The 23,842-nt window shown below is 41.7% G+C and overlaps 2 protein-coding genes across 10 annotated transcripts in view; both read right to left on the bottom strand.

Moving 5' to 3' along the window:
• LOC139412974 (mitogen-activated protein kinase kinase kinase kinase 4-like) overlaps positions 1–8,307 on the bottom strand; it is a 52,842-nt gene extending 44,535 nt beyond the window's left edge. For 4 of the 9 annotated variants that reach the window (XM_071159899.1, XM_071159906.1, XM_071159901.1 and 1 more), the window contains exons 1-2: positions 7,801–8,307; positions 7,378–7,443 (exon numbers count right to left, since the gene is read on the bottom strand). In XM_071159899.1, the coding sequence (XP_071016000.1) occupies positions 7,378–7,443; positions 7,801–7,857 (123 nt within the window). In that variant the 5' untranslated portion in view covers positions 7,858–8,307. The remainder of the gene's footprint in view (positions 1–7,377; positions 7,444–7,800) is intronic. The other 5 variants (XM_071159898.1, XM_071159900.1, XM_071159902.1 and 2 more) reach the window with 2 other exon arrangements.
• Positions 8,308–8,965: 658 nt separating this feature from the next.
• On the bottom strand, positions 8,966–16,432 carry LOC139412972 (LON peptidase N-terminal domain and RING finger protein 2-like). The gene is made up of 10 exons (XM_071159897.1): positions 15,543–16,432; positions 14,064–14,182; positions 13,823–13,960; positions 13,368–13,692; positions 13,071–13,176; positions 12,865–12,979; positions 12,608–12,729; positions 12,301–12,459; positions 11,420–11,732; positions 8,966–11,150 (listed from the first exon to the last, which is right to left on the bottom strand). The coding sequence occupies exons 1-10, from the start codon at positions 16,240–16,242 to the stop codon at positions 10,953–10,955; spliced, it is 2,295 nt and encodes a 764-aa protein (XP_071015998.1). The 5' UTR covers positions 16,243–16,432; the 3' UTR covers positions 8,966–10,952.
• Between the last annotated feature and the right edge of the window lie 7,410 nt (positions 16,433–23,842).

Raw genomic sequence — 23,842 nt, 5'->3', positions numbered from 1 at the left:
AATAAAATGTACGGTGGTAATATGAAAACACTGCAAATCCAACAACTAACTGTATTGAGACATAGGACCACTAGATACAGTCTGGATCAACCATACAGGGCTGTGCACATCTGAGACCAGCATGGACACTGACGACCGTCTCCTTAAATGAGGCAATTGCCAATTGTTCAGTGGCTAGGGGAGCATCATGAAGACACCGGATGCTGAAGATGGGGTTGGCTGGGGAGGAAGAACCACCGCCACTTTGTGGGTAATGAGAAGACGACAGAGTTCCCACAAACACTACGTCAACGACGTTCAGGGAGATTGAAGTGCTGCAGCAAGCCATTACCACCAAGCATGTCCTTAGCCTCCCTCTTATTTCAATGATTTTACTGGGACTAGTACCACGGTTTATCATAAGCAATTCATTAAGAAATGTTGAGAGCCAGGAGGGGGGCGCTGGCAGTAAGATTCGGTATACAACAATGTGATGGGGGAAATAGCCTAAGCCATTGCATCCACAACTAAAGGATCAGCCATTTTGAAATGTTTAGTGTAACATTATAGCAGCACAACATTGCCCGTTTTGAAAAGGGGCCTCATGTAAAAATGTTAGTGAGTACCAGTATCTAATAGCTTTCATTCCAGTGCAAGGTGAGAATTAGGGCTGTTAATGGTTAAGTGCTGTCGAAACTACATTTTACTGGTCTTGCTTATCAGTCTATTGTTTTATTTGCATAATTTAGTGGAATTAAATTAGTGCATTTTCATTATACGTCATGTCACGTATTTATCACATGCGCACAGCATACAAAGCCTAGTTTGAGGGGCTATTCACCCGTCAGACAGCGTAAGAGAACCTCACAAAGCTGGTACTGAACTGTAACGTGGGGTTTTAGAAGCCCTATCATTGCGCAATAAATTATTCTAAATGCAATCACGCGCCATTTTTTGTTGTTAAGATGGCCAATATTAAAAATTAGCTGCTATTTTTATTTCTCAATCTCAACTCGTAATTCAAGCTTGTTTGCCATTTGAGTGCATAGGCTATAGTCAACGGTAGGCAGGCAATCAATGCGTCACCTACCACCACGCAACGTGAGCTTCAGGCAGTATAATTGTTTGAAACGAGAGGTTGACCGATTAATTAGGGTCAATTTCAAGTTTTCATAACAATCGGTAATCAGCCTTTTTGGACGCCGATTACATTGCACTCCACGAGGAGAATGCGTTGCAGGCTGACCACCTGTTACACAAGTGCATCGTCAAAAGGAGCCAAGGTAAGTTGCTGGCTAGCATTAAACCTATCTTATAAAAAACAATCACTTAACATAAATCACTAGTTAACTACACATGGTTGATGATATTACTAGTTTAACTAGCTTGTCTTGTGTTGCATATATTCAATACGGTGCCTGTTAATTTATCATCGAATCCCAGCCTACTTCGCCAAATGGGTGATGATTTAACAAAAGCACATTTTCGGGAAAAAAAGCACATTCGTTGCACAAATGTACCTAACCATAAACATCAATGCCTTAAAATCAATACACAGAAGTATATTTTTTTACGCCTGCAGATTTAGTTCAAATAAATGCATGTCAGCAGGCAGTATTAACTAGGAAAATGGTGTTACTTGTCTTGCGTTCAGTGCAAGCAGAGTCAGGGTATATGCAACAGTTTGAGCCACCTGGCTCGTAGCGAACTGTGTTTCTTCCAAACAAAAAACGTAATTCATTTGACAGAATTGTACATAATTATGACATGACATTGAAGGTTGTGCAATGTAACAGCAATATTTAGAGACTTAGGGATGCCACCCGTTAGATAACATACGTAATGGTTGCGCATTCCACTGAAAGACAAAACGTTTTGTTTTCGAAATGATAGTTTCCGGATTTGACCATATTAATCACCTAAGGCTCGTATTTCTGTGTGTTATTATTTTATAATTAAGTCTATGATTTGATATTTGATTGAGCAGTCTGACTGAGTGGTGGTGGGCAGCAGGCTTGTAAGCATTCATTCAAACAGCACTTTCCTGCCTTTGCCAGCAGCTCTTCACAATGCTTGAAGCACAGCGCTGTTTATGACTTCAAGCCTATCAACTCCCGAGATTAGGCTGGCAATACTAAAGTGCCTATAAGAACATCCAATAGTCAAAGGTTAATGAAATACAAATGATAGAGAGAGAAATAGTCGACGCGTCATAATTCATAAGAACAGGGATTGGACCACCAGCTTTCATATTCTGAGCAAGTAACTTGAACATTAGCCTCTTTTTTTTTTTTTTTTTTAACATGGCACATATTGCACTTTTACTTTCTTCTCCAACACTGTTTTTGCATTATTTAAACCAAATTGAACATGTTTCATTATTTATTGGACACTAAATTGATTTGATGTATTATATTAAGTTAAAATAAAAGAGTTCATTGTTCATTCAGTATTTAAGTAATTGTCATTATTACAAATATATATATAAAAATTGGCCGATTAAAATCGGTAGTCGGTCGACCTCTACTTGAAACCTAAATTTTACTTCAAATAATAATAACAACAATAATAACAACAAGGCATGATTTACCTTGCTTCAATGTAGCCTAGCGAAATTTCAAACAAAATTGGAGGCACTTTATTTTTTTAGAAAGACTTCATGCCATTTACCATAATTTCTCTACTGTTCTATTGGTCTTCATATCAACTTTTTTTGTCCAGACGCCAAAGGCACAATTGTAGTTATATTAGCAACCCATCCTAGTGGTTGCTATTAGATTCCCCATATTTCGAAGGGAGATATCACACAGTTTTGAGCGATAGTTTGAATCAGTATTTGTTCCATTTGGTCCGGTTGGTTCCACATTGCCAAATGAACAGAAATTTAAATTTTAAAAAAATGTTTGAAAAAAAGCACTTCTCCATGCAAGTCATACGTTTATTGGACAAATATGCTGAGGTTAAATCCATTTCTGAGTATCGTGATGCATCACTTGTGTGTCCAAACCTTCATATTACTTTTGTTTTGGTATTCCAACAACATGTGGGAGAAAATAGCGTAATGGCCACTCTGCTACCTGAATAGTCTATATTCAGCAGCCTAGATCCCCGGTACAGCCCTCATCTCCCCTAACCTGCTACTCATAATGTTTCAGAGATGTCAAGTTATGATGTCAAACAATCAATAATGCTTGACTCTGGTTATTTTTCTGCATTTGGTCCGGACTGCGTTCTCACCTGCAGCGAACCACACCACCGTACTAATTGAAACAGACCGAAACCACCCTTTTAGAGCGAACCACCATGCGTTGCATAGTACCAATAGAGTTCACACCAGTCCAAATGAACCAAACGAAGTGAGTAAACGAACCAGTTTGGAAAAACCGCACCATTGGTTTGGTGTGAACCCCCCCCCCCCTCCCTCTATTAAGCACTTAATGAAAAATGTCCGTTCCTTTCGGTTTTGAAAATTTTTTAACATTTGTTGGCCGGTTAATGAGGGTGGGTTAGTCGGTAGCAATGATTACCGAAATTTGCATCCCTAGTGAGCATATAAAATTGTCATCTTCCCTTGACTGTCACACCCACACTGACAGTTTCAAGTCTTATCGGAGGTCATTCAGCTGGTTGACCAAGACAATCTAAACCCGAGCTACCACTGAGTTTAACAGTAAGGTCTAAACCTGGCACGAGCCCCAGACAACAATCACTGCCACCTTGCCTCTGCTGCTGTGATTGGCTGCAGGCATTTGAATCCAGAAGAGCCACATCGTGCCGCACAGGGCTGTGATATGGCGTTTCAGCTCTTAGAGTGCCTGCAACCCACTTCTGTCAAAAGCTCCAAATGAAAAGGTCAGTCATTCAGTGGAGGTACGGTATGTCACCTGGGCTAGCTGCATCAAACAGGCTGTGGCGTCTGGTTCCGTGTCACAAAAACATACCTACAAAACAAACCGTTTGAAAATGAAAATATCAAACAGAAGGAAAGGGGACAGATGAGTTAGACAAAAAAAAAAAAAGTATGCATTTCAAAACTGTAATTCAATGCAAGAAATTGTCCTGGGCCTTCTGAATAGAAGAAATAGACTGTGCTTGATTGTCTTATTGTGAGAGGTTTGAATGGGTGAAAAACTGCTTTGCAAAGAAGAAAAGCCTCACAGAAAGAGATAGAAAGTTATATTTCCTGAACAGGGCTAGTTGATTATTCAGTATTTGAGACCCGACTAATAAACACATCCTTTCTGTGGGTCTGGTGGTGGTTCCCAAATAAAGCCAGACACACGGAGACAAAACCAGCTTTGTAATGAAGCTGCCTGGCCATGCAGGCTCTGTCTGGGGCCCAGGACAGCTGGTCTTCCTCCACCAGTTCCAGATAGCACCCCTCATTCAGACCACACGTCTAACTGACAGGTTAACCTAACCATGTTACTGCACTGACCTATCATTGGTGTCAGGCAGCTGATGAGGTAGGGGGGAACAAGTACAAATACACACAGAAGTATGTGGACACCCCTTCAAATTAGTGGATTCGGACATTTCAGCCACACCAGTTGCTGACAGGTGTATAAAATCAAGCACACTGCCATGCAATCTCCATAGACAAACATTGGCAGTAGAATGACCTTACTACAGAGATCAGTGACTTTCAACGTGGCACCGTCATAGGATGCCACCTTTCCAAGAAGTCAGTTCGTCAAATATCTGCCCGGCTAGAGCTGCCCCGGTCAACTGTAAATGCTGTTATTGTGAAGTGGATATGTCAAAACGCAACAACGGCTTAGCTGCAAAGTGCTAAGCCACACAATCTCAGAAGGGGACCGCCTAGTGCTGAAGTGCGTAAAAACTACTGGCCCTCAGGAGCATCATGAAATGGGTTTCCATGGCCAAGCAGCCACACACAAGCATAAGATAACCATGCGCAATGGCGTAGGCTGGAGTGGTGTAAAGCTTGCCTCCATTGGACTCCGGGGTAGTGATGAATCACGCTTCACCATCTGGCAGTCCGGACAAATCTGGGTTTGGTGGATGCCAGGAGAACGCTACCTGTAAAGTTTGGTGGAAGAGGAAAAAACGCCTGGTGGTGTTTTTCATGGTTTGGTTAGGCCCTTCAGTTCCAGTGAAGGGAAATCTTAACACTACAGCACACAATGGCATTCTAGACAATTATGTGCTTCCAACTTTATGGCACCAGTTTGGGGGAGGCCCTTCCCCGTTTCAGCATGACAAATCGAGGTCCATACAGAAATGGTTTGTTGATCGGTGTGGAAGAACTTGACTGGCCTGCACAGAGCCCTGACCTCAACCCCACCGAACACCTTTGGGATGAATTGAAACGCCGACTGCAAGCCAGGCCTAATCGCCAAATATCAGTGCTCGACATCACTAATGTTCTTGTTGGTGAATGATTGCAAGTCCCCGCAGCAATGTTCCAACATTTGGTGGAAAGCCTTCCCAGAAGAGTGGAGGCAGTCATAGCAGCAAAATGGGGACCAACTCCATATTAATGCCCATGATTCTGCAATGAGATGTTCAACGAGCAGGTGTCCACATACTTTTGATAATGTAGTGTACATAACTGGGCTACATATTAGCCTAGTTTATAACGTGCAGTTCACAGTACAGTCTCACTAGAGGAAGGGGAATAATTGATTTAAACAAACTGCCTTTATTTGGCATGACAATTATGTAGGTTAGAGGTTGGCATACAGTAAACCTCTGACATCCAATGGCTTTTCGACTGTCTGTTGTGAAAATGTACAGTAAACCAGAGCATGTAGACCTGTCTGCAGAATAGCATGAGGACGTATGAATCAGGAACAAACTACAAACCCCTGGTTCTCCATCTTTCAAATCAGCACAGACGAGTTGGCTTTGCTTGGAATCATTTGACCAAGGGATGTCCTCCATTTTGCGTTACTAAACAGGCACATACACAGCCAGCCCGGGGCCCTCTTGCCCGACGTCCATTCTATTCCGTGCAGTGTGGTAGTGGCTCATGCTCTGCCTGACTATAAATGGCGAAAGATAGCATTTAATAGCTCATAATATGAGCCTTTGATGTAAACATTTTAATGCCTATATGAGCCTTTGATGTAAACGTTTTTACGCACCAATTCCAATAAACTCTGTAGTCTAACATTTGGTGAAATTTAGAAAGAGCAGGTAAGAGAATGAAAGTGAGTGACAAAAGCCTAAAAGTAAATCATTCTCTCCACATAGACCCATGAAGCCATCTGTTCATGGAAGGAAGACGTTTGCTAGCAAGTTTTCCATTACAAACGGGGTCACATGACCAAAAGAAAACAGCATTGGTCTTTAAAGCCCTCTGTTCCACAGGGTTGGATCAGCTGAATGGTTCTGCTTTTACGTTTGAACATCCAGACTACCACTGTTGATTCTCCTCAGTCAGGAGTCCAGACTACCCTGTTAGAGCTAAGAGAATAGACACAGGCAGGAGGGACACCACAGCCCCTGTGAACCACCCTGCTTAACAGACTTTCCAGTTGTTTTCAAGCTGCTCTGCTACAGTGTTGCTAGCCTGACTGTTTGAAAGAAGGGGTTAACACAGGCCAGGTCTTCCAATGGACAGGAGGGTACAGGGAAGAGTGGCAGGTCACTATTGGTGGGTCAGACTCATCCTCAAAATCCGAGAGAAGGAACCCACTAAATTCTCCAAAAAGGTCAAGTTCAACAATTACTTTAAACAGTCACTATGATAGTTTTCACAGAGAAACATGACACCAAGAAACAGATGGTTGAGAGAGGGGAAGAGGCCTGCTGTGTAACACATGATATTTTACTTAACCAAATTGTCTATGAAGCAAGGCCTAGTCTGGATCATCAGGCAGCAGTAGTCGATTCCCTTTCCCCCTCTCTTCGCAGCAGGATGTGATGTAGGACATGTGCTGCACTTTAAAAACACTCACAGCAACACTGGTCTGCAAACCCAGTTGCCATTTACTTCTAAACCCATCTATAATATTAATGGAAAATAAGATACGTTTTTTCCCAATTTAGAAACAACAACTGAGCGTACAGGCCTAGCCCGGGTAGAAGATGAGAAACAGGGGAGCTTGGGCTAATGGAGTGGTGCATGGATTGGTGTGGTGCGGTGCATATTTCACCAAATATGTTTTTACAAGCAATAATACACAGAGGGGCATCATCATCTTTACCAATCCAACCAGGGATTATAGGGGTGTAATGACAGAAACATCCTGATGAGACATCTTGACATGAATCTAATCCATCACACAGGCATGAAATCTGGATCACTTCGATGTTCAATGCCAAAACTGCATCAATGTCACGTTAGCTACCTAGTGTCAGAAATAATTATCGAAGATTAGGCCACCGATGAATTAAATATATATACATATATATGATAGAGGAACAAACCTTGTATACTTGTCCATAGGTGCCATTTCCGACCACTTCCACCAATTCAAAAATCCCTGCTGGATCCTGAAACGAGTCAAAAATATATTTTTTTACACAACCATAATATCTTTTTGAAAATGCTTTTGAATAATTGTTGCAAAAATGGGACCTAGATTAACGCAGCTGTTGCGCCCTGATCTCCACAACCGTCCAAATGCATTTCGAACAAAGGAAAGCCAGGCAGCACGACAGCTTTCTCTCGATCCGAATACTAAATAAATAAGCCTCCCAGCAATTGTAACCCCGAAAATGTATCCATATTTTATTGGGTGAAAATGTTTGCTTTGTTTTATATAACGTTAACTCACTGTAGTGGAATAGATTACATCTGGGGGTAGCCTAATCTTTAAATAAAAGACACTGCCCTTGTCCACCACTCACCCGCAATGAAGCCAGGTCTATTTCGACCAGACTTTTAGCCGGAGAGTCGTTCGCCATCTTTTAAATATAAACCGATCCTTCCTTCGCGTTGTGGAATCTTTGACGTGGTATCATTTGCGGTGCCTCCTTGTAGAAAAATAACCCCTCGAGTATTCCTCTTTGTGGTCCGCTACTGTTGTCGAGGACACTAGGCTACTCCATGTTGAGGTGGCAGCTCGGCCCTTCACTCGCTCAACTCCCAGTTCTGCTCCTCCTCACTCCCTGGCTAGTGAGAACCGCACAAACACAGGAAGCCGGTCGGAATCAGAGGAGGGGCAGGGGCCTTGATGCAATAACCGGGGAGTGGGTGATTATTCAGTCAAGAAATAGAGATACAAAACTATTTCTCTTCTTCTCTGTCTCATCTAGTCAACGGCCCCTCAAAAAATAAGAATAACTTTTTTTTTAATGTGAAACGAAGGATGTCTGTAAAGAATAGGTGCGAGAGAAAAGGCGAGGCAGGCCTCTATCGCACAGAATCATGGACATGCGCACTTGAGCCATCGGTGTCAATATTCGTAATCATGGGTGTGGCAAGGGAACAATCGAACGAGGCTGAGCGGAATGTGCACTGAAACGTCATTATTTGCTATGTACTACCGCATTAGGTTACCTTCAATGAGAGTCGTCCATACATTGTCGCTTGGGCGCCATGTGCTGTCCCCCATAATAAATAATTGTCTATATTTAGTTAATAGGACATGTACACACTGCTGACGGTGTACTGTATTGGGTGAGTCTCGACCCCTCATGCTAAAGCAGAACTTCAGGGTGATATTTCCCTTACCTGCTTCCTTTTTGCTCACTTCCCTTTTTCGTCATTACTGATATGTATGCAGCTGATCCTGTCTCAGTCAGTGGGCATCTGGCCAAAGTACCCCTGATGTTAGCCTCATATTCAGGCAACTTTCTATGGTTGCCCCCTGCTTCCTAACATCAGCGTGGTAACTCACACATTTATTTTTTTGTGGTAACTCACATATGGAGCCTGTTCTGTCCTACTATAGATCATGTGATCTGTGTGCATTCTATACAAAATGGCTAGCAACAATGTTCCTTGTGAAGGAGCCGGCCTTACCCCATACACATCAAGGAGTTAAAATAATAACTGGACAGATAAAAATGGTCAGAATTCAATAAATATTTATTAGGCTATAAAACAAGATGGTTCAAGAGACCACGCTGAAGAGTTATTAAAACAACAAAAACCTTTCCCGCATTGCATATAGAATGTCTACTTCTGCACAAAGCATTATTTTCACACTGTTCAAACAGACCCCCTTTCAAGACACAAACCAATTAAGATCAGGTTTGGCCAATTAGTATGCGTGGCCAACACACTCAAATTGAGGAGACAATTGACTGTTGAGGATGAAGTTTATGGTAAATGTGGAATGGTTTTAATAAACATGTTGGGCCCAATTTAACAAAATCATACATTTAAAAAGGTAAACGTTAAGATTAATTGAAAGCAATAAAATGCCAATTTCACATTCTTGTTACCAAAAATGTAGTGATTAATTTCTGCAAATGTGTCTGGGACACAGATTGGTGGCACCTTATCTGGGGAGGAGGAGCTCGTGGTAATGGCTGGAACGGTATCAAATACCTTAAACACATGGTTTGAAGCCATTCCAGCCATTATTATGAGCTGTCCTCCCCTCAGCAGCCTCCACTGGTCTGGGAGAACGAAGGCGTGTGTTTATCGAGAGGGTTTGGCTAATGAATCAATTGGGGGAGACTCCAGATCATTCCAACATGGTGATGACAAAGCACAGAGGTGACTCATTGTCTACAAATATGTGTCGTTTCCGGTTCTGACTTCATAGTATCCCAAATGACTCACCTGACTGCATCTCCTAGAACTGACAGTGTGAGTGAGATACGTTAAGTGTCACAGAAGCGTTTAATGTGGTGACCACACAGTACACCCGTCCTTACAATTTGCAAAATGGCATATTTTGTACCTTTGCCCAGGCCTCTTGGCAACCTCTGTTTGTGGGGGGGAAAAGAGACCCACTGTGTGATTTTGGAATAGACTCAAGTAGATAACTATGAAGGCGAGTGTCTATGCATGCCTCAGAACAGTGGAAAGAAACACCACTTGGCCTCATTGTTACTGTAAAGTACAGCACATCAAACTCATTCCAGAGTGCCGAGTGTCTGCAGCTTTTCGCTCCACCCTTGTACTTGATTGATGAATTAAGGTCACTAATAACGAAGGAGCTCCCCTCACCTGGTTGTGTAGGTCTTAATTGAAAGGGAAAAAAATTAAAATCTGCAGTCACTTGGCCCTCTGTAGAATGAGTTTGACACCCCTGCTGTACAGCATCCAAAGATGAACATTCCCTTAAGGGACTGCCACCCTGTGAATCTTTGGTGCTACTACAATGTCTGTTGTGCTACAATTTTTCTCTTGCTTGCATCAAACGCTCCCTCGTGCCATAACTACCAATATACAGTAGAACATATTATTCCAGTAAGGGATGGTGTGCATTAATCTTAATTATGTCCCATAGAAAAATGCTACATTTCTGTACATGAAAATTGTTTTCACATGACAAATAGTAGAAAAAAAACATATTGCAAAAATAATTTAAGGCCTCATTTGTACACAGGTCAACAATAAAACAAGATTAACCTAATGTACCACACATAAACATGACAAAACTGGACATAATGGAATTGACCCAAAGATATGTGTGCAAACATGACACTCATTTATGTGTTTTGGTTGGGTAGGGCTAGTCCATCGACCCTTTTTGTAAGACTCAAGTAGAAACCCATTCCTGAGATCATGAACAACACTGGTAAATCATTCCCACTGTTAGAACTATTTGAGGCTAGAGCTTCTGAGGAAAATTTAGTTTCTCCCTTCTTCTCCAGGGCCCAGTTTTCCAAAAATTATCTATCTGGATTTAGTCTATCGGATAGGATTAAATGCATAGAAATATATTTAATAGAACAGAAATATAACTGACTTCAACGGGGACTCCTGTTCTATTCATTATATTTATATGCATTTAATCCTAGCTGATAGGCGACATCCAGATTGTCAAAAGTTATCTAACTGGGCCCAGATGATTCTAAACTGATCCCCTCCAGGGGGGCCACTACAGTGATGATGCTGCTGCTGATGAAGATGGTTGCCGTGGTGGCGGGTGTTTGCGTGTGACGAGGCTGAGCACCCGGCGGGTGGTGCTGAGGCGCTCTCGGAGGGTGGTCATGGCCAGGATGCTTAGCTGGGCTCTCTTCTCCAGGGGCAGTACAGCCAGCAGCCACCAACACCATGCAGGACCACTGACACTCCCCTGAGAACACAGAGGCAGTGTGGTAGGGTTAGAGAAGATGGGACACAGAGAATTATTCCATACTACAATCAACAGTGTCTACTGCCAAGATGCCACTGTTTATTAGTTTAATCAGATTTTATAAAGGTGAATTCTTAGATGAACAGATACTGGGATTCAGATTTAGCTGGGTGGATCTATAGGGTCCGAGTTATTCCTGACCAGGCAATGAAACCAGGAAAAACTCGGAATCCTAGTTCTACTGTATCCATCTGCTGACTGTTTCCTACCTGTATGTCACAGTCTTTTTCAGGCAGCTGTCCAAAGTGGCTGACGATCTGGTTCTTCATGTTGTCTTTGAGGGAGGTGAACCAGGTGCTGGCCTGCTCGTACACACAGTCATGCAGCTTCTGCAGCTCCGCCAGCTCCTCTCCCTCCACCTTCTGGTCCTCCAGGTGCTCTATCTTGGCTGTGTTGTAGCCGTCACGGTGGCCGTGGCTCAGCACTCTGAAGCGGGACACTCCGACCGTGTCGACCACCAAGCGCCCGTCTGGTTGGAACTTCACGTCTTTCACCTCCAACATGCAGCCGTAGTCTGCGAAGCTGTGGTCAGGGAAACGCAGGGTATACAAATGTAGGATCTAATTTTGAGCCAGTTTGCCACAGCAGAAAAATTATTCTGCAGCAACTGGAAATGGGAATTATTATGTGGATTATAGTTCATGGACATTTTTGTAGGGGTTGATAAAGTTTTTCGTTAAGGCAAATCAAGTCAAATTTACAAACTTTAGAAGCCTTTTTAAAACTCCAAATACACTACAAGTTTGCATTTCCCGTTGTGCAGGGATATTCTCTGCAACAAAAGAGTGATCAAATTAAGATCCTACATCTGTATTAGCCATTTGCTCACATGAATCTGTTGGAGTGAAAGTGTGGGGGGTTAGGCTAGTGTAGTGGAGGTAGTTCACAGAGCTACACCTGTGTGGATGAGTAACTATACCAGAAACCTGTTAGCACTCAGATAAAGTGCATAGGGTAGGCTTTAGTTCAGTTGGCTAACATGATCTTGAATTGAGTCGCAAACATAGGTTTACTACCCTTTTGCTTAAACTAGTGTCAAAGTGTTTTTTTTTGATGGCTGTGTGGGCACAGGTGTAAAACCTCCACTCACCCTTTGATGTCGTCAGCGATGCACATTCCAAACTGCTTGGTTCCCGTCTCCATAGAGCGTCGGATCATCAGCCTATAACACGGCTCGAAGACTTGCAGGGGGCAGGGGATTGTGGGAAATGCCATGGTGCAGATGAAGATGGGCACTTCCTGGGTCAAGCTGCAGAGAGAATAAAACTTGGGTTAAACCACTAAATATGATATTCTGCCCAAATAAGATTGTATCATAATGATGGATTCTAAAACATTGTCAGACATTTTGTTTTGAGAAGGGGTTAGGGGCTGAAATGTGATGAGGCCTGACTCACTTTGACAGCTCTGCCATTTCTTCCTGGTGCACCTTGCTCCTCTCAGCCAGCTCCTCAGACAGGTAACGCTGCAGCACCTCCTCCATCAGCAGGGTCTTATGGTACCCTCTAGTGGCCAGGTACTGAAATTACAACAGGTTCAATTAGATAACAAGGGACATTTGGGTCATAACTACTTTCTTAACTCATGTTGTCTTTCAGTAATAGGTATTCATTTCCAATAGTAGTGAAGACTGGTCTGTGTGGTGACTATTTACCTCTGTAATGTTCTCTTTACACAGGGGGCAGTTGGGGTTGTGGTCCAGACAGCGCTCAAGACACTTCATGCAGAAGGTGTGTCCACAGGGGGTGGTGACTGGCTCGTAGAACAGCCTGGAAAGAACGCATGGGGGAGGGATGGTTTTAATAACTACGTAGGGAAAACTAGACCTACAGACAGGGTGTGTGTGTGTGTTTGACTTACCTCATACAAACAGAGCAGTCCATGTCAGAGCTATCCAGGAGCTGAGGGGGCACCTCTCTCCTCTCACTGCAACAAGCAGCAGGCATCTGGGATGAGCTTGACTCATCTGAACACAAGACTCAAACAAATACATTTACATTATATTATTGCTGAGGTTTCTATACGTTTATAATGATTGCATTCACGCAACACTAAGATACTTTGCAAGATTTTTGTTCAGTAGTATTACTTTAAAATTCTACTTTTTGGCAACGATAAATAATTGCCAATTGGAATGGGAGGGGTTGGATTGGGTACCTTTTCTGGGGAGCTTGTTGGAGGGTGCAGAGCCTTGGGGCTCGTCTGAGAACTTCCTCTTTAGGCCAGGGGGGAGAGGTAAGGCAGCCACGACAGAAGCTAGGGTCTTGGAGTCCTCACATGAGGACTTGGTCTCTGCCCCAGTGTCAGACAAACTGTCTCTACGGCCAATAGGGGTTTGGCTCCATCTACGAGGGGTGGAATGGAGGGAGCCGAGGAGAAGGGAGGCTGGTTTGAGGTAGGGGGCGGGGCCTGTTTGGTGGGGGTGGGGTGATGACGTGGGGAGACCGTCCGTCTTGAACACAGAGAACATCTCACTCAGCATCTACAGGGGGAAAGAGACATAAGACAGTGACTGTCCGTTATCGCAGTCAATCGGGCACACAAGTAGTTGTGTAACTGGTTTGGTGAACTAACTAATACAATTTAATACAACTTCAATGCTATAGAAACACAGTGGAGTCGCTTAACTTTTGCGTTTCCAGCTTGACTGAGGTCCAGTCTGGCTTCAGAGCCAGACAGAAGAAGTATTCTTGCAGGGCCTCTTCATTATAACCGGCTTTGTTCAGAGCCAGGGCCTTCACGTAGTGAGCCTGAGAACACAAAACCCAAGTACCACAGCATCTTGAGGTTAACTTACACAAAAACATGTGGGTAAATGTGTTAATGTCAGGAAACAGTTGAGTGTTTCCTTACCTTGGGAGAGAGGGGCATCAGTCGACACATGGCGTCTCCATCCTGTAGGGCCTGTCTGAAGTTGCTCATCTCCATATGCAGCTCTGCCCGTCGGCTCAGCAGCCTACACATAGAAGGGGCTGTGAGGAGAGAACATGATACAAACATTAGTTAAGAGTCAGATTCAGCTTAAGTTATTCACATATCTCCAGCACCCTCCATTGCTCGTGTTCAGTACCTTAAAACCAGTGTAAAACCAGGCTGTATGGGTTTGAAGACAGTTAATTATTAGTTTGTCATTGATATGTCATTACTTGACAGCTTTACCTGTATTCATTACCCTATCAAGGGGCTTGTCAAAGGGTTATGTGTTACCTACATATTCAACCTATAAACAGTTACGCAAATTATGACAAGCTGTATGTAGAGCAGAATATTATTTCAGAAGATCCAGGTCATATGGAACTAGTTCTGGGCTAGGTCATGAGTTGAAGCTGTTCCACCATTCCTACCCTCAGAACGTGGCATACCTCTATCCTATTACCTTGCGTGCTGAGGTCTACATTACTGATGGGTAGAGATTAGAGAAGGAGTGTCACTTCCAGACGCCCTGTCATTCAATGCTGTGTGTGGGTCAAGACAAAAATGTCTGCCTGTGTCTAACACCACGATGCATTTGTCTATGCAACGCCTGACTTATTTGGAAAGCCTACCATTGCTACCTATGCATGAAATAATAAAGTAGAAGCTACCTTCTGCCTACTCTGATCCCCAGACTAGAGTTCCCTCAAACTCCACAGGCATTTCTCTACAAACCAGGTCAGCTCATGATTCTTCTGGCTGTGCTATTATGACAAAAGTGCATGACTTTACTTACACAACTCATGCCTTAGCGGAACTTGTCATCATGGTGTGATGCTAATATATCCCAACCTCTATCTGGTATAGTTTGTGTTATGAACATGGCACAATTGGTAATGCACTTATCCCATAACCACTGTTTCCCCTCACCCAATCGCTACACTGGTGGCAGTGATAGGATTATACCTGCAGACTGGGGCTGTTCCCCTTCAATCAGTGATGTCAATAACATGGCTGTGACCTTACGGGTTGACATAACCTATTACAAACCTATGCATTTCACTGACGTGGCTTACAGGCTTTTATTTCAATGTGCACAGAAAGATCATGAGAATAGAATGATGATGCAATGTTAAAGGGACAATCTTCAGTTGCTACATTCATTTTTGGACTTAACATTTATGTTATGCACCCATTGATTCTTAGAATATAACTTAAAATGGCTCATGACCTTTTTTCAACCGTTATCTATCAGAACCCAAAATGTAAGCTTGTTTAACTGCACTGTTAGTTCTATGAATTGGAGTGGTTACATTTCTTCAACCCCATCCCTCAGATTTTTACTAAAAGTGTCGCTGAATACGCTTAGTCTCAACTGCGGATTTACCTTTAATTAAATAGGTTTTTATTTTGCTCTACCTTTTTCAAGAGCGTTGTTGTATTTTTCAAGAGCGTTGATAAAGCCACGTTCGTTCCGCATTCTATCCCCTTCAAGCCAGCATCGTCTTGCTTCACTCTCTGCGCAAAACCATTTACCCAACAGGCCTCCGAGTACTACATTCACTTTAAAACAGATTGGTTTTAATTGTCTACTTGTTTCGTTCAGTTTGTAACGACATAATTCACATTCTTTGATACAGTCATCCTCAATGCATGGTTTGCAGAATGTATGGCCGCATTCCAAAGTTGTTGGCTCGATTAACAAGCACTTGCAAAGACGACATGAGAACAGGTCCAACGAATGCTCATCCTCGAAAACCCCATCTGAGTCTGTGCATTCTTTTAGGCATTCTTTTACGCGTAAAGTGTGCGCAATACAGTCAACGAAAGACCCTAGTTCATTTGGTCGTAACCTGTCCAAGTTGGCGGCGGTGCAGTATGATTCCAGAGCGTCCGCTACCCGCCCTGCCCGGCTGAGCGCGTCCGCTTTCAGGAGGCAGAGGCTCCGGTCCGGGTGTCGGAGGTCCGCCAACTGGGAGCTGTAGATCTCAGCAAGGAGGTTGAAGTCCCCAGCACCGAAGGCTTCCCGTGCAACTGACAGCATTTCTGGACTCAACCACGCAGCAGCAGTATTGTCGTGGATAAAATAATCCAAGTGGTTTTCCAAACGAACATCCATATCAGCGAAGTCTATAACATCTGTGTAACAAACAAAAAATGAACGAATTGGTCGATAAAGACAGACCGAGAATTGACTTCGTCCAATCACTGGTTGCTTTTTTAATGCAACCTGCTACACTGAAAGTTTGTATAACCTCCCGAATTAGGATACACGCGATTGGAGAGAAATTCTAAATGCATATGGGGCCTCAAATTAATCAACGCATAATAAATAAATAAACCGTCAACCTAATTTTACTGTGACCTAGGTGAATGCGCTGCGTTTGGTAATGGCACGTGACTTCAAGGGAGCGCCCCCATTGGTGTGTTGTGTTTTTTCCCCCTTGTGTTATATGGTTTGTTTTGTAACGGACAGGAGGTTGTGTAAGTGAACATTAATGATGTATGGAAAGGTCCGTTTCTTGAAGATTATGACATGGATACTTATAATTTATAACTAAGATATAAAGTTCATTTTTTCTAGAGCCGAGGCGTATAATGCAAAGGGTCTATATTCGTCCAAAGTAGCTAACACAGCCTTGATCAAGATGATTTTTAAAAATTATGTAAGCATTTTTTTTTATTACATTTTTTTAACATACACAAGAAATAGTGGGTCACTGAAAGATTATAGACTAAACATAATGGTTATTTATTTATCAGACGTCATTATTCATGAAAAAATAGATTTAGCTATTGATAGGCTAATGACAGTTACTGCGTTTGTCAAAGCTTAACTCAAATCAAATGTTATTGGTCACATGCACATATTTAGCATATGTTATTGCGTGTGCAGCGAAATGCTTGTGTTCCTCGCTCCAACAGTGCAGCAGTATCCAACAATTCACACAAATCTAAAAGTAAAAGAACGGAATTCAAAAATATATAGATATTAGGACGAGCAATGTCGGAGTGGCATTGACTAAAATACAGTAGAGCACAGTATATAGATATGAAACGAGTAAAACAGTATGTCAACATTATTCAAGTGACTAGCGTTCCATTATTAAAGTTACCAGTGAGTCCTTGTCTATGTACAAGGTGCAGGGTTGAGTAACCGGGTGGTAGCCGGCTAGTTAAAGGGAAATCTATGTTAGAACACCAGTGTCTACATATTGGAGGCTGTTATGTTGTTGTTTTTTTCCATTAAACTTTTATTCATACTAGTTATTCTCTAAAAATAGATATATTTAAGATGAGGATTACTTTATTGGTCCATTTACTATCTGAGCAAATGCAATTTTTTAGTTGTTGCATATCCCATTCTCCCCGGAAGACAAACACATACTTTTTTGCACTAAATCTTGCACTGACTATGCGCACGCACACACACACACTAGACTCTACCCACACACAAAACGTACTTATACTGACAAACCAACACACACACAGCATCCGCACACATGCATACTGACGCCACACACCCATTCACACTCACCACATACGCTGCTGCTACAGTCTTATCTATCCCGTTGCCTAGGCACTTTACCCCTACCTATATGTACATAGCTACCTCAATTACCTCGTACCGCTACACATCGACTCGGTACTGGTACTCCCTGTATATAGCCATGTTACTTTTACTCGTTATTGTTATTCACTGTGTATTTATTCCTTGTGTCACTATTTCTATATATAGGTATGTTTTTATCTTTATCTTAACTCTGCATTGCTGCATTGCTAGTTGGTCCAAGCATGCTTTGAGTACATGTCTTGGTAATCCGTCTGGCCCCCGAAGCTTTGTGAATATTGACCTGTTTAAAGGTCTTGCTCACATCGGCTATAGAGAGCGTGATCACACAGTCATCCGGAACAGCTGGTGCTCTCATGCATGCTTCAGTGTTGCTTGCCTCGAAGCGAGCATAAAAGGCATTTTGCCCGTATGGTAGGCTCATGTTACTGGGCAGCTTGCGGCTGGATTTCCCTTTGGAGTCCGTAATATTTTTCAAGCCCTGCCACATCCGACGAGTGTCAGAGCCAGTGTAGTAGGATTCAGTCTTAGTCCTATATTGACCCTTTGCCTGTTTGATGGTTTGTCTGGGGGCATAGCGGGATTTCTTATAAGTGGCCAGGTTAGTGTCCCGCTCCTTGAAAGCGTCACCTCTAGTCTTTAGCTCAGTGCAAATGTTGCCTGTAATCCATGGCTTCTGGTTAGGGAATGTACGTACGGTCACTGTGGGGACGACGTCGTTGATGCACTTATTGATGAAGCCGGTGACTGAGGTGGTATACTCCTCAATGCCATTGGATGATTTAAAAAAAAAAAAAATTAACCTTTATTTAAATTGAATCCCTGAACATATTCCAGTCTGTGCTAGCAAAACAGTCCTGAAGTGTAGTATCCGCGTCATTTAAATTTTTTATTTAACTAGGCAAGTCATCTGCCCACATCCGTATAGTGCGAGTTACTGGTACATCCTACTTTAGTTTTGGCTTATAAGCAGGAGTCAGGAGGATATTATTATGGTCAGATTTTCCAAATGGAGGGCGAGGGAAAACGTTGTATGAGTCTCTCTGTGTGGAGTAAAGATGTTCGAGAGTTTTTTTCCCTCTGGCTGCACATATGACATGCTGGTAGAAATGAGGTAAAACTGATTTAAATTTGCCTACATTATAGTCCCCAGCCACTAGGAGTGCCGCTACTGGATGAGCATTTTCTTGGTCGCTTATGGCCTTATACAGCTTGTTGAGTGCAGTTTTAGTGCCAGCATCGGTTTGTGGTGGTAAATAGACAGCTAAGAATAATATAGATAGTAGATAATGTGGTCTACAGCTTATCATGAGGTATTCTACCTCAGGCGAGCAATACTTTGAGACTTCTTTAATATTAGACAAAGCACACTAGCAGTTATTGACATAAGACACACCCCCACCCCTCGTCTTACAAGACGTAGCTGTTCTGTCCGGCCGATGCACGGTGAAGCCAGCCAGGTCTATATTATCTGTGTTGTCTTTTAGCCACGTCTCGGTGAAACATTAGATATTACAGTTTCATGTCACAGTCTTAATCGTAGATCGTCCAAATCAAATCAAATCAAATTTTATTTGTCACATACACATGGTTAGCAGATGTTAATGCGAGTGTAGCGAAATGCTTGTGCTTCTAGTTCCGACAATGCAGTAATAACAAGTAATCTAACTAACAATTCCAAAACTACTGTCTTGTACACAGTGTAAGGGGATAAAGAATATGTACATAAGGATATATGAATGAGTGATGGTACAGAGCAGCATAGGCAAGATACAGTAGATGGTATTGAGTACAGTATGTACAAATGAGATGAGTATGTAAACAAAGTGGCATAGTTTAAAGTGGCTAGTGATACATGTATTACATAAGGATACAGTCGATGATATAGAGTACAGTATATACGTATGCATATGAGATGAATAATGTAGGGTAAGTAACATTATATAAGGTAGCATTGTTTAAAGTGGCTAGTAATATATTTACATCATTTCCCATCAATTCCCATTATTAAAGTGGCTGGAGTTGAGTCAGTGTCAGTGTGTTGGCAGCAGCCACTCAGTGTTAGTGGTGGCTGTTTAACAGTCTGATGGCCTTGAGATAGAAGCTGTTTTTCAGTCTCTCGGTCCCAGCTTTGATGCACCTGTACTGACCTCGCCTTCTGGATGATAGCGGGGTGAACAGGCAGTGGCTCGGGTGGTTGATGTCCTTGATGATCTTTATGGCCTTCCTGTGACATCGGGTGGTGTAGGTGTCCTGGAGGGCAGGTAGTTTGCCCCCGGTGATGCGTTGTGCAGACCTCACTACCCTCTGGAGAGCCTTACGGTTGAGGGCGGTGCAGTTGCCATACCAGGCGGTGATACAGCCCGCCAGGATGCTCTCGATTGTGCATCTGTAGAAGTTTGTGAGTGCTTCTGGTGACAAGCCGAATTTCTTCAGCCTCCTGAGGTTGAAGAGGCGCTGCTGCGCCTTCTTCACGATGCTGTCTGTGTGAGTGGACCAATTCAGTTTGTCTGTGATGTGTATGCCGAGGAACTTAAAACTTGCTACCCTCTCTGTTTCACTACTGTTCCATCGATGTGGATAGGGGGGTGTTCCCTCTAATACTTCCAGCTGTTTGTCAATACCATTGAAGTCCACAATCATCTCCTTGCCCGTTTCTGCAGTTTTGTTGACGTTGATAGTGTGAGGTTATTTTCCTGACACCACACTAATTTGTAAAATTCTCGTCAGCCAGCTGGCTTATAATAATTTCTTTACCAGATGTGAGGTGCCATATTTCCATTTGATAGAGCCATCTAAAAATAATACGAACACCATTGTTAGAAATATGTCTGTTCCTGGTGATTTATTGTTCTTTAGATGTTTGATAGACTCTATAATCTCTTCAACTTTGATGGGTTCATCACACTGTTTAGATTCTATATCACTGATAGAGTGAACATTATTCAGTGAGTTAAAAAACATATCTGTGGATTCCTGACAGTACGTAGAGCTATACAATTTTCTGTAAAAATTGCTGCAGTATTTAGCGATACATTTTTGGTCATCTGTAATAACACCATCAATGTTTAACTTATGGATAGTGTTATTTTTAGAGTGAAATTTCTCAAGTCTAAAGAAATAGGATGAATTCTGTTCTCCCTCCTCAATCCATTTTTTCCTAGATCTAATAAAGGCTCCTTCTGATTTTAATGTATATATATTATCCAGTTTATTTTGTAACTCAATTAGTTCCATCTTCTCTTCCCCCAAGAGGTCGGCTGGGGACCTCTGAGAAAGGGAAGTTATCTTAATGATCACCTTTTCCTCCTCAGCTCTTCTGGTCTTAGCAAGATTACTACCATATTTTCGAAGATATTTGGACACCTCAAATTTAAAGAGCTCCCAGTTCTTGCAATACGATTTTTCTTCACAAGCCTTTTCCCAAAAGTGTGAGAGCAGATCTTTAACCTCAAATGTAACTATATCATTATTTAATAATGAGCTAATTAGCTTCCAGTAAGATGCTCTACCAAGGTTCGTATCAGGGGTAAATATTTTGATATCAATGTAAATGGCCCTATGGTCTATGAGGGGAGTAGTACAAATATTTGTAGTAACACACTCACTATCAATACATTTGGATATAAGCCAAAAATCTATTCTGGATTGTCTGGAGCCTGTTTTGTTACTCCAAGTGAATGATCTTTCGGACGGAATCCTCTCTCCATATATCAGTAAGATCAAACTTTTCCATAAAAAGTATTAAACCCAAATTCTGATTGGTTGGCCTACCTGGGGGCCATCTATCAGTTGGATTATCTATTGTAATGTTAAAGTCCCCTCCTATCAATAATAACGAATTGGGAAATTTAGATAACCAATGAAGTATATGTTTCTCTATAGATACAAGCAACTCATCATTCTCATGTTTGGTGTACCCGTAGAAGTTTACAGTAATGAGCGTAATGTCATTGTAACTGATCACAAGACAAAGAAAGTGACCAAAGGGGTGACATTCCGAGTGTAGAATATTACCACCAAAGGTATTGTTCATTGTAGTGACATTATTTTAAAAAAACAGAAGAAACTAAATCAATGGCTACAGAGGGACCTATCTTTAAAAGGTAGAGTCCTAATAACCAAGGCTGAAGGTATCTCTAGACTAACATATGGTGCACTATCTTTATATCTTGACCGTAAAATAAGCAAGGAGATAGACCAGATGCTTTTCAACTTTCTTTGGAGAAACCGTACCCATTACATTAGGAAAACTGTTGTAATGAACACTTATGAGAATGGAGGACTGAATTTTCTGGATTTTACTACTTTAAATAATACTTTTAAGATCAATTGGATAAAACAATTCCTAAGAAGACCCACTTCTATCTGGAATTTTATTCCTCATCATGTCTTCTCTACTTTTGGTGGCCTTAACTTCATGTTGTTTTGCAATTATAATATTGACAAAGTTCCAGTGAAACATCGGCAGGTTTTCTTGTCATGGTCCTTAATTTATAAACACAATTTTTCTCCACACAGATATTATATATGGAATAATCGGGATATATTGTATAAAAATACCTCTCTATTTTTAGAATATTGGTTCTGAAATAATATCCTATTGGTGAGCCAACTGGTAAATGCAGAGGGTCTTTTACTCAGTTATAAAGAATTATTATCCCTTTACAAGGTCCCTGTAACACCTAAAGATTTTGCAATTGTTTTAGATGCCATTCCCTCAGGTGTTGCTATGTTATTCAGGAACGTGTCAAGACCTGACCCTCAGAGCCTACCTTCTGTTGACCCTGTTGACTCATCAATAGGAAAGATTTGTTTCTCTTTTGGTCCATTCAACAACAGAGCGATACGAACCTTGTTTCAGCAGGATGTTGTATCTATCTATACCTTATGTCATGCCTTATTGGAATGGATGTATTGATAATATCTGTTGGAAAAAAGTTTGGATGTTTCCACACACATACCTACTTGTTAACAAAATTAAGAAAGTTTCCTTTAAAATGATTCATAAATATTATCCTGCCAACCACTATATGAAGAAGTTTAAGGAAAACATCAACTCAAATTGCTCCTTTTGTAATGACCACCCAGAAACAGTTGTGCATCTTTTTTGGCATTGTATGCATGTAAGAAAACTGTGGCAAGACATCAGTAGGTTTATAATTGAACACATTTATGAAGATTTTACACTATTGTGGAGAGATGTACTGTTTGGATTCTTTACATACAATAGAAATAAGCGGAATCATTTTTATGTAATTAATTTCATTATTCTTTTGACCAAATTTCATATACACAAATGTAAATTTACAAACAGAAAACCACATTTTCGTACCCTACAAAAAGAAATTGAACTGTATTTTAAGACAGTTAAATGCTCTACTAACAAAAAAACTGTTAGAATTGTAAGTATATGCATGTCCCTTAAGGTCCTTGTGTAATTGTAATGTGATATTGTACCCCCTAGCTCGATTGTCTATTGTTTGTAATCTATGTATGCTTGTGTTCCCTCATGTGCTTTATGTATTGATTTGAAATTAATAAAAAAATAAAAAATAAAAAAAAGTTTTATTTTCCGCACATTTGTACGGAATGGGGTGAGTTTATCTTAGGTAGTAAAAAAAAAGAAGGTTAATGGTGTTTGAGCCTGTTGTCGGGACCGGACTGCGGCATATTTTGCAAAGGATGGTTTTCTGGTCAGTGTCAGACTTTTCATACCCAAACCACGTCCATGCGACCGAAGTAGCCCCTCTTTTAGGTATGAACTCCGTGTCTCCATGCTCTGTGTCACTTTCACTCTCCTCCATGTTTGTTTGTGTTGCAAATGTCCTTCCACGTGGCCACACGACACGTGTGGAAGAATGCAAAGCGTCGTCCAATTGACTAAAAATATTACGGTAAAGAGTGTGATTTGCGACACAACGAAATAAACGATAGAGCCTAATATGAAATGATAGAAAAACGTCTATCGTCACACGATATATATCGTCATATCGCCCAGCCCTATGGATTAGTGCTATCCGGGATCCTTGGGACGTCCCTACCCCCCTAAACCCTTAACTAACCATAACCATTTAAAATAGGGCAAGGATGTCCCAATGCTTCTGGGTTGCAAAGGACCTATTTATCAGGTTGCAAAATATAACTT

The sequence above is a fragment of the Oncorhynchus clarkii genome, chromosome 7 (assembly GCF_045791955.1).
Source record: "Oncorhynchus clarkii lewisi isolate Uvic-CL-2024 chromosome 7, UVic_Ocla_1.0, whole genome shotgun sequence".
Lineage (NCBI taxonomy): Eukaryota > Metazoa > Chordata > Actinopteri > Salmoniformes > Salmonidae > Oncorhynchus > Oncorhynchus clarkii.
Note: the sequence above shows the minus strand (reverse complement) of the source record. Positions and strands in the feature narration are given on the sequence as shown.

What these genes read in the sequence shown, in the direction of transcription:
- LOC139412972 (XM_071159897.1), bottom strand. Translation starts at nt 16,242, where the DNA reads ATGGATGTTCGTTTGGAAAACCACTTGGATTATTTTATCCACGACAAT. An exon ending in CAACAACGCTCTTGAAAAAG is followed by an intron (nt 14,183 to 15,542) that starts GTAGAGCAAAAT and finishes CTCTCCTCACAG; the next exon opens with CCCCTTCTATGTGTAGGCTG. An exon ending in AAAAAGACTGTGACATACAG is followed by an intron (nt 11,151 to 11,419) that starts GTAGGAAACAGT and finishes CTGTGTTCTCAG; the next exon opens with GGGAGTGTCAGTGGTCCTGC.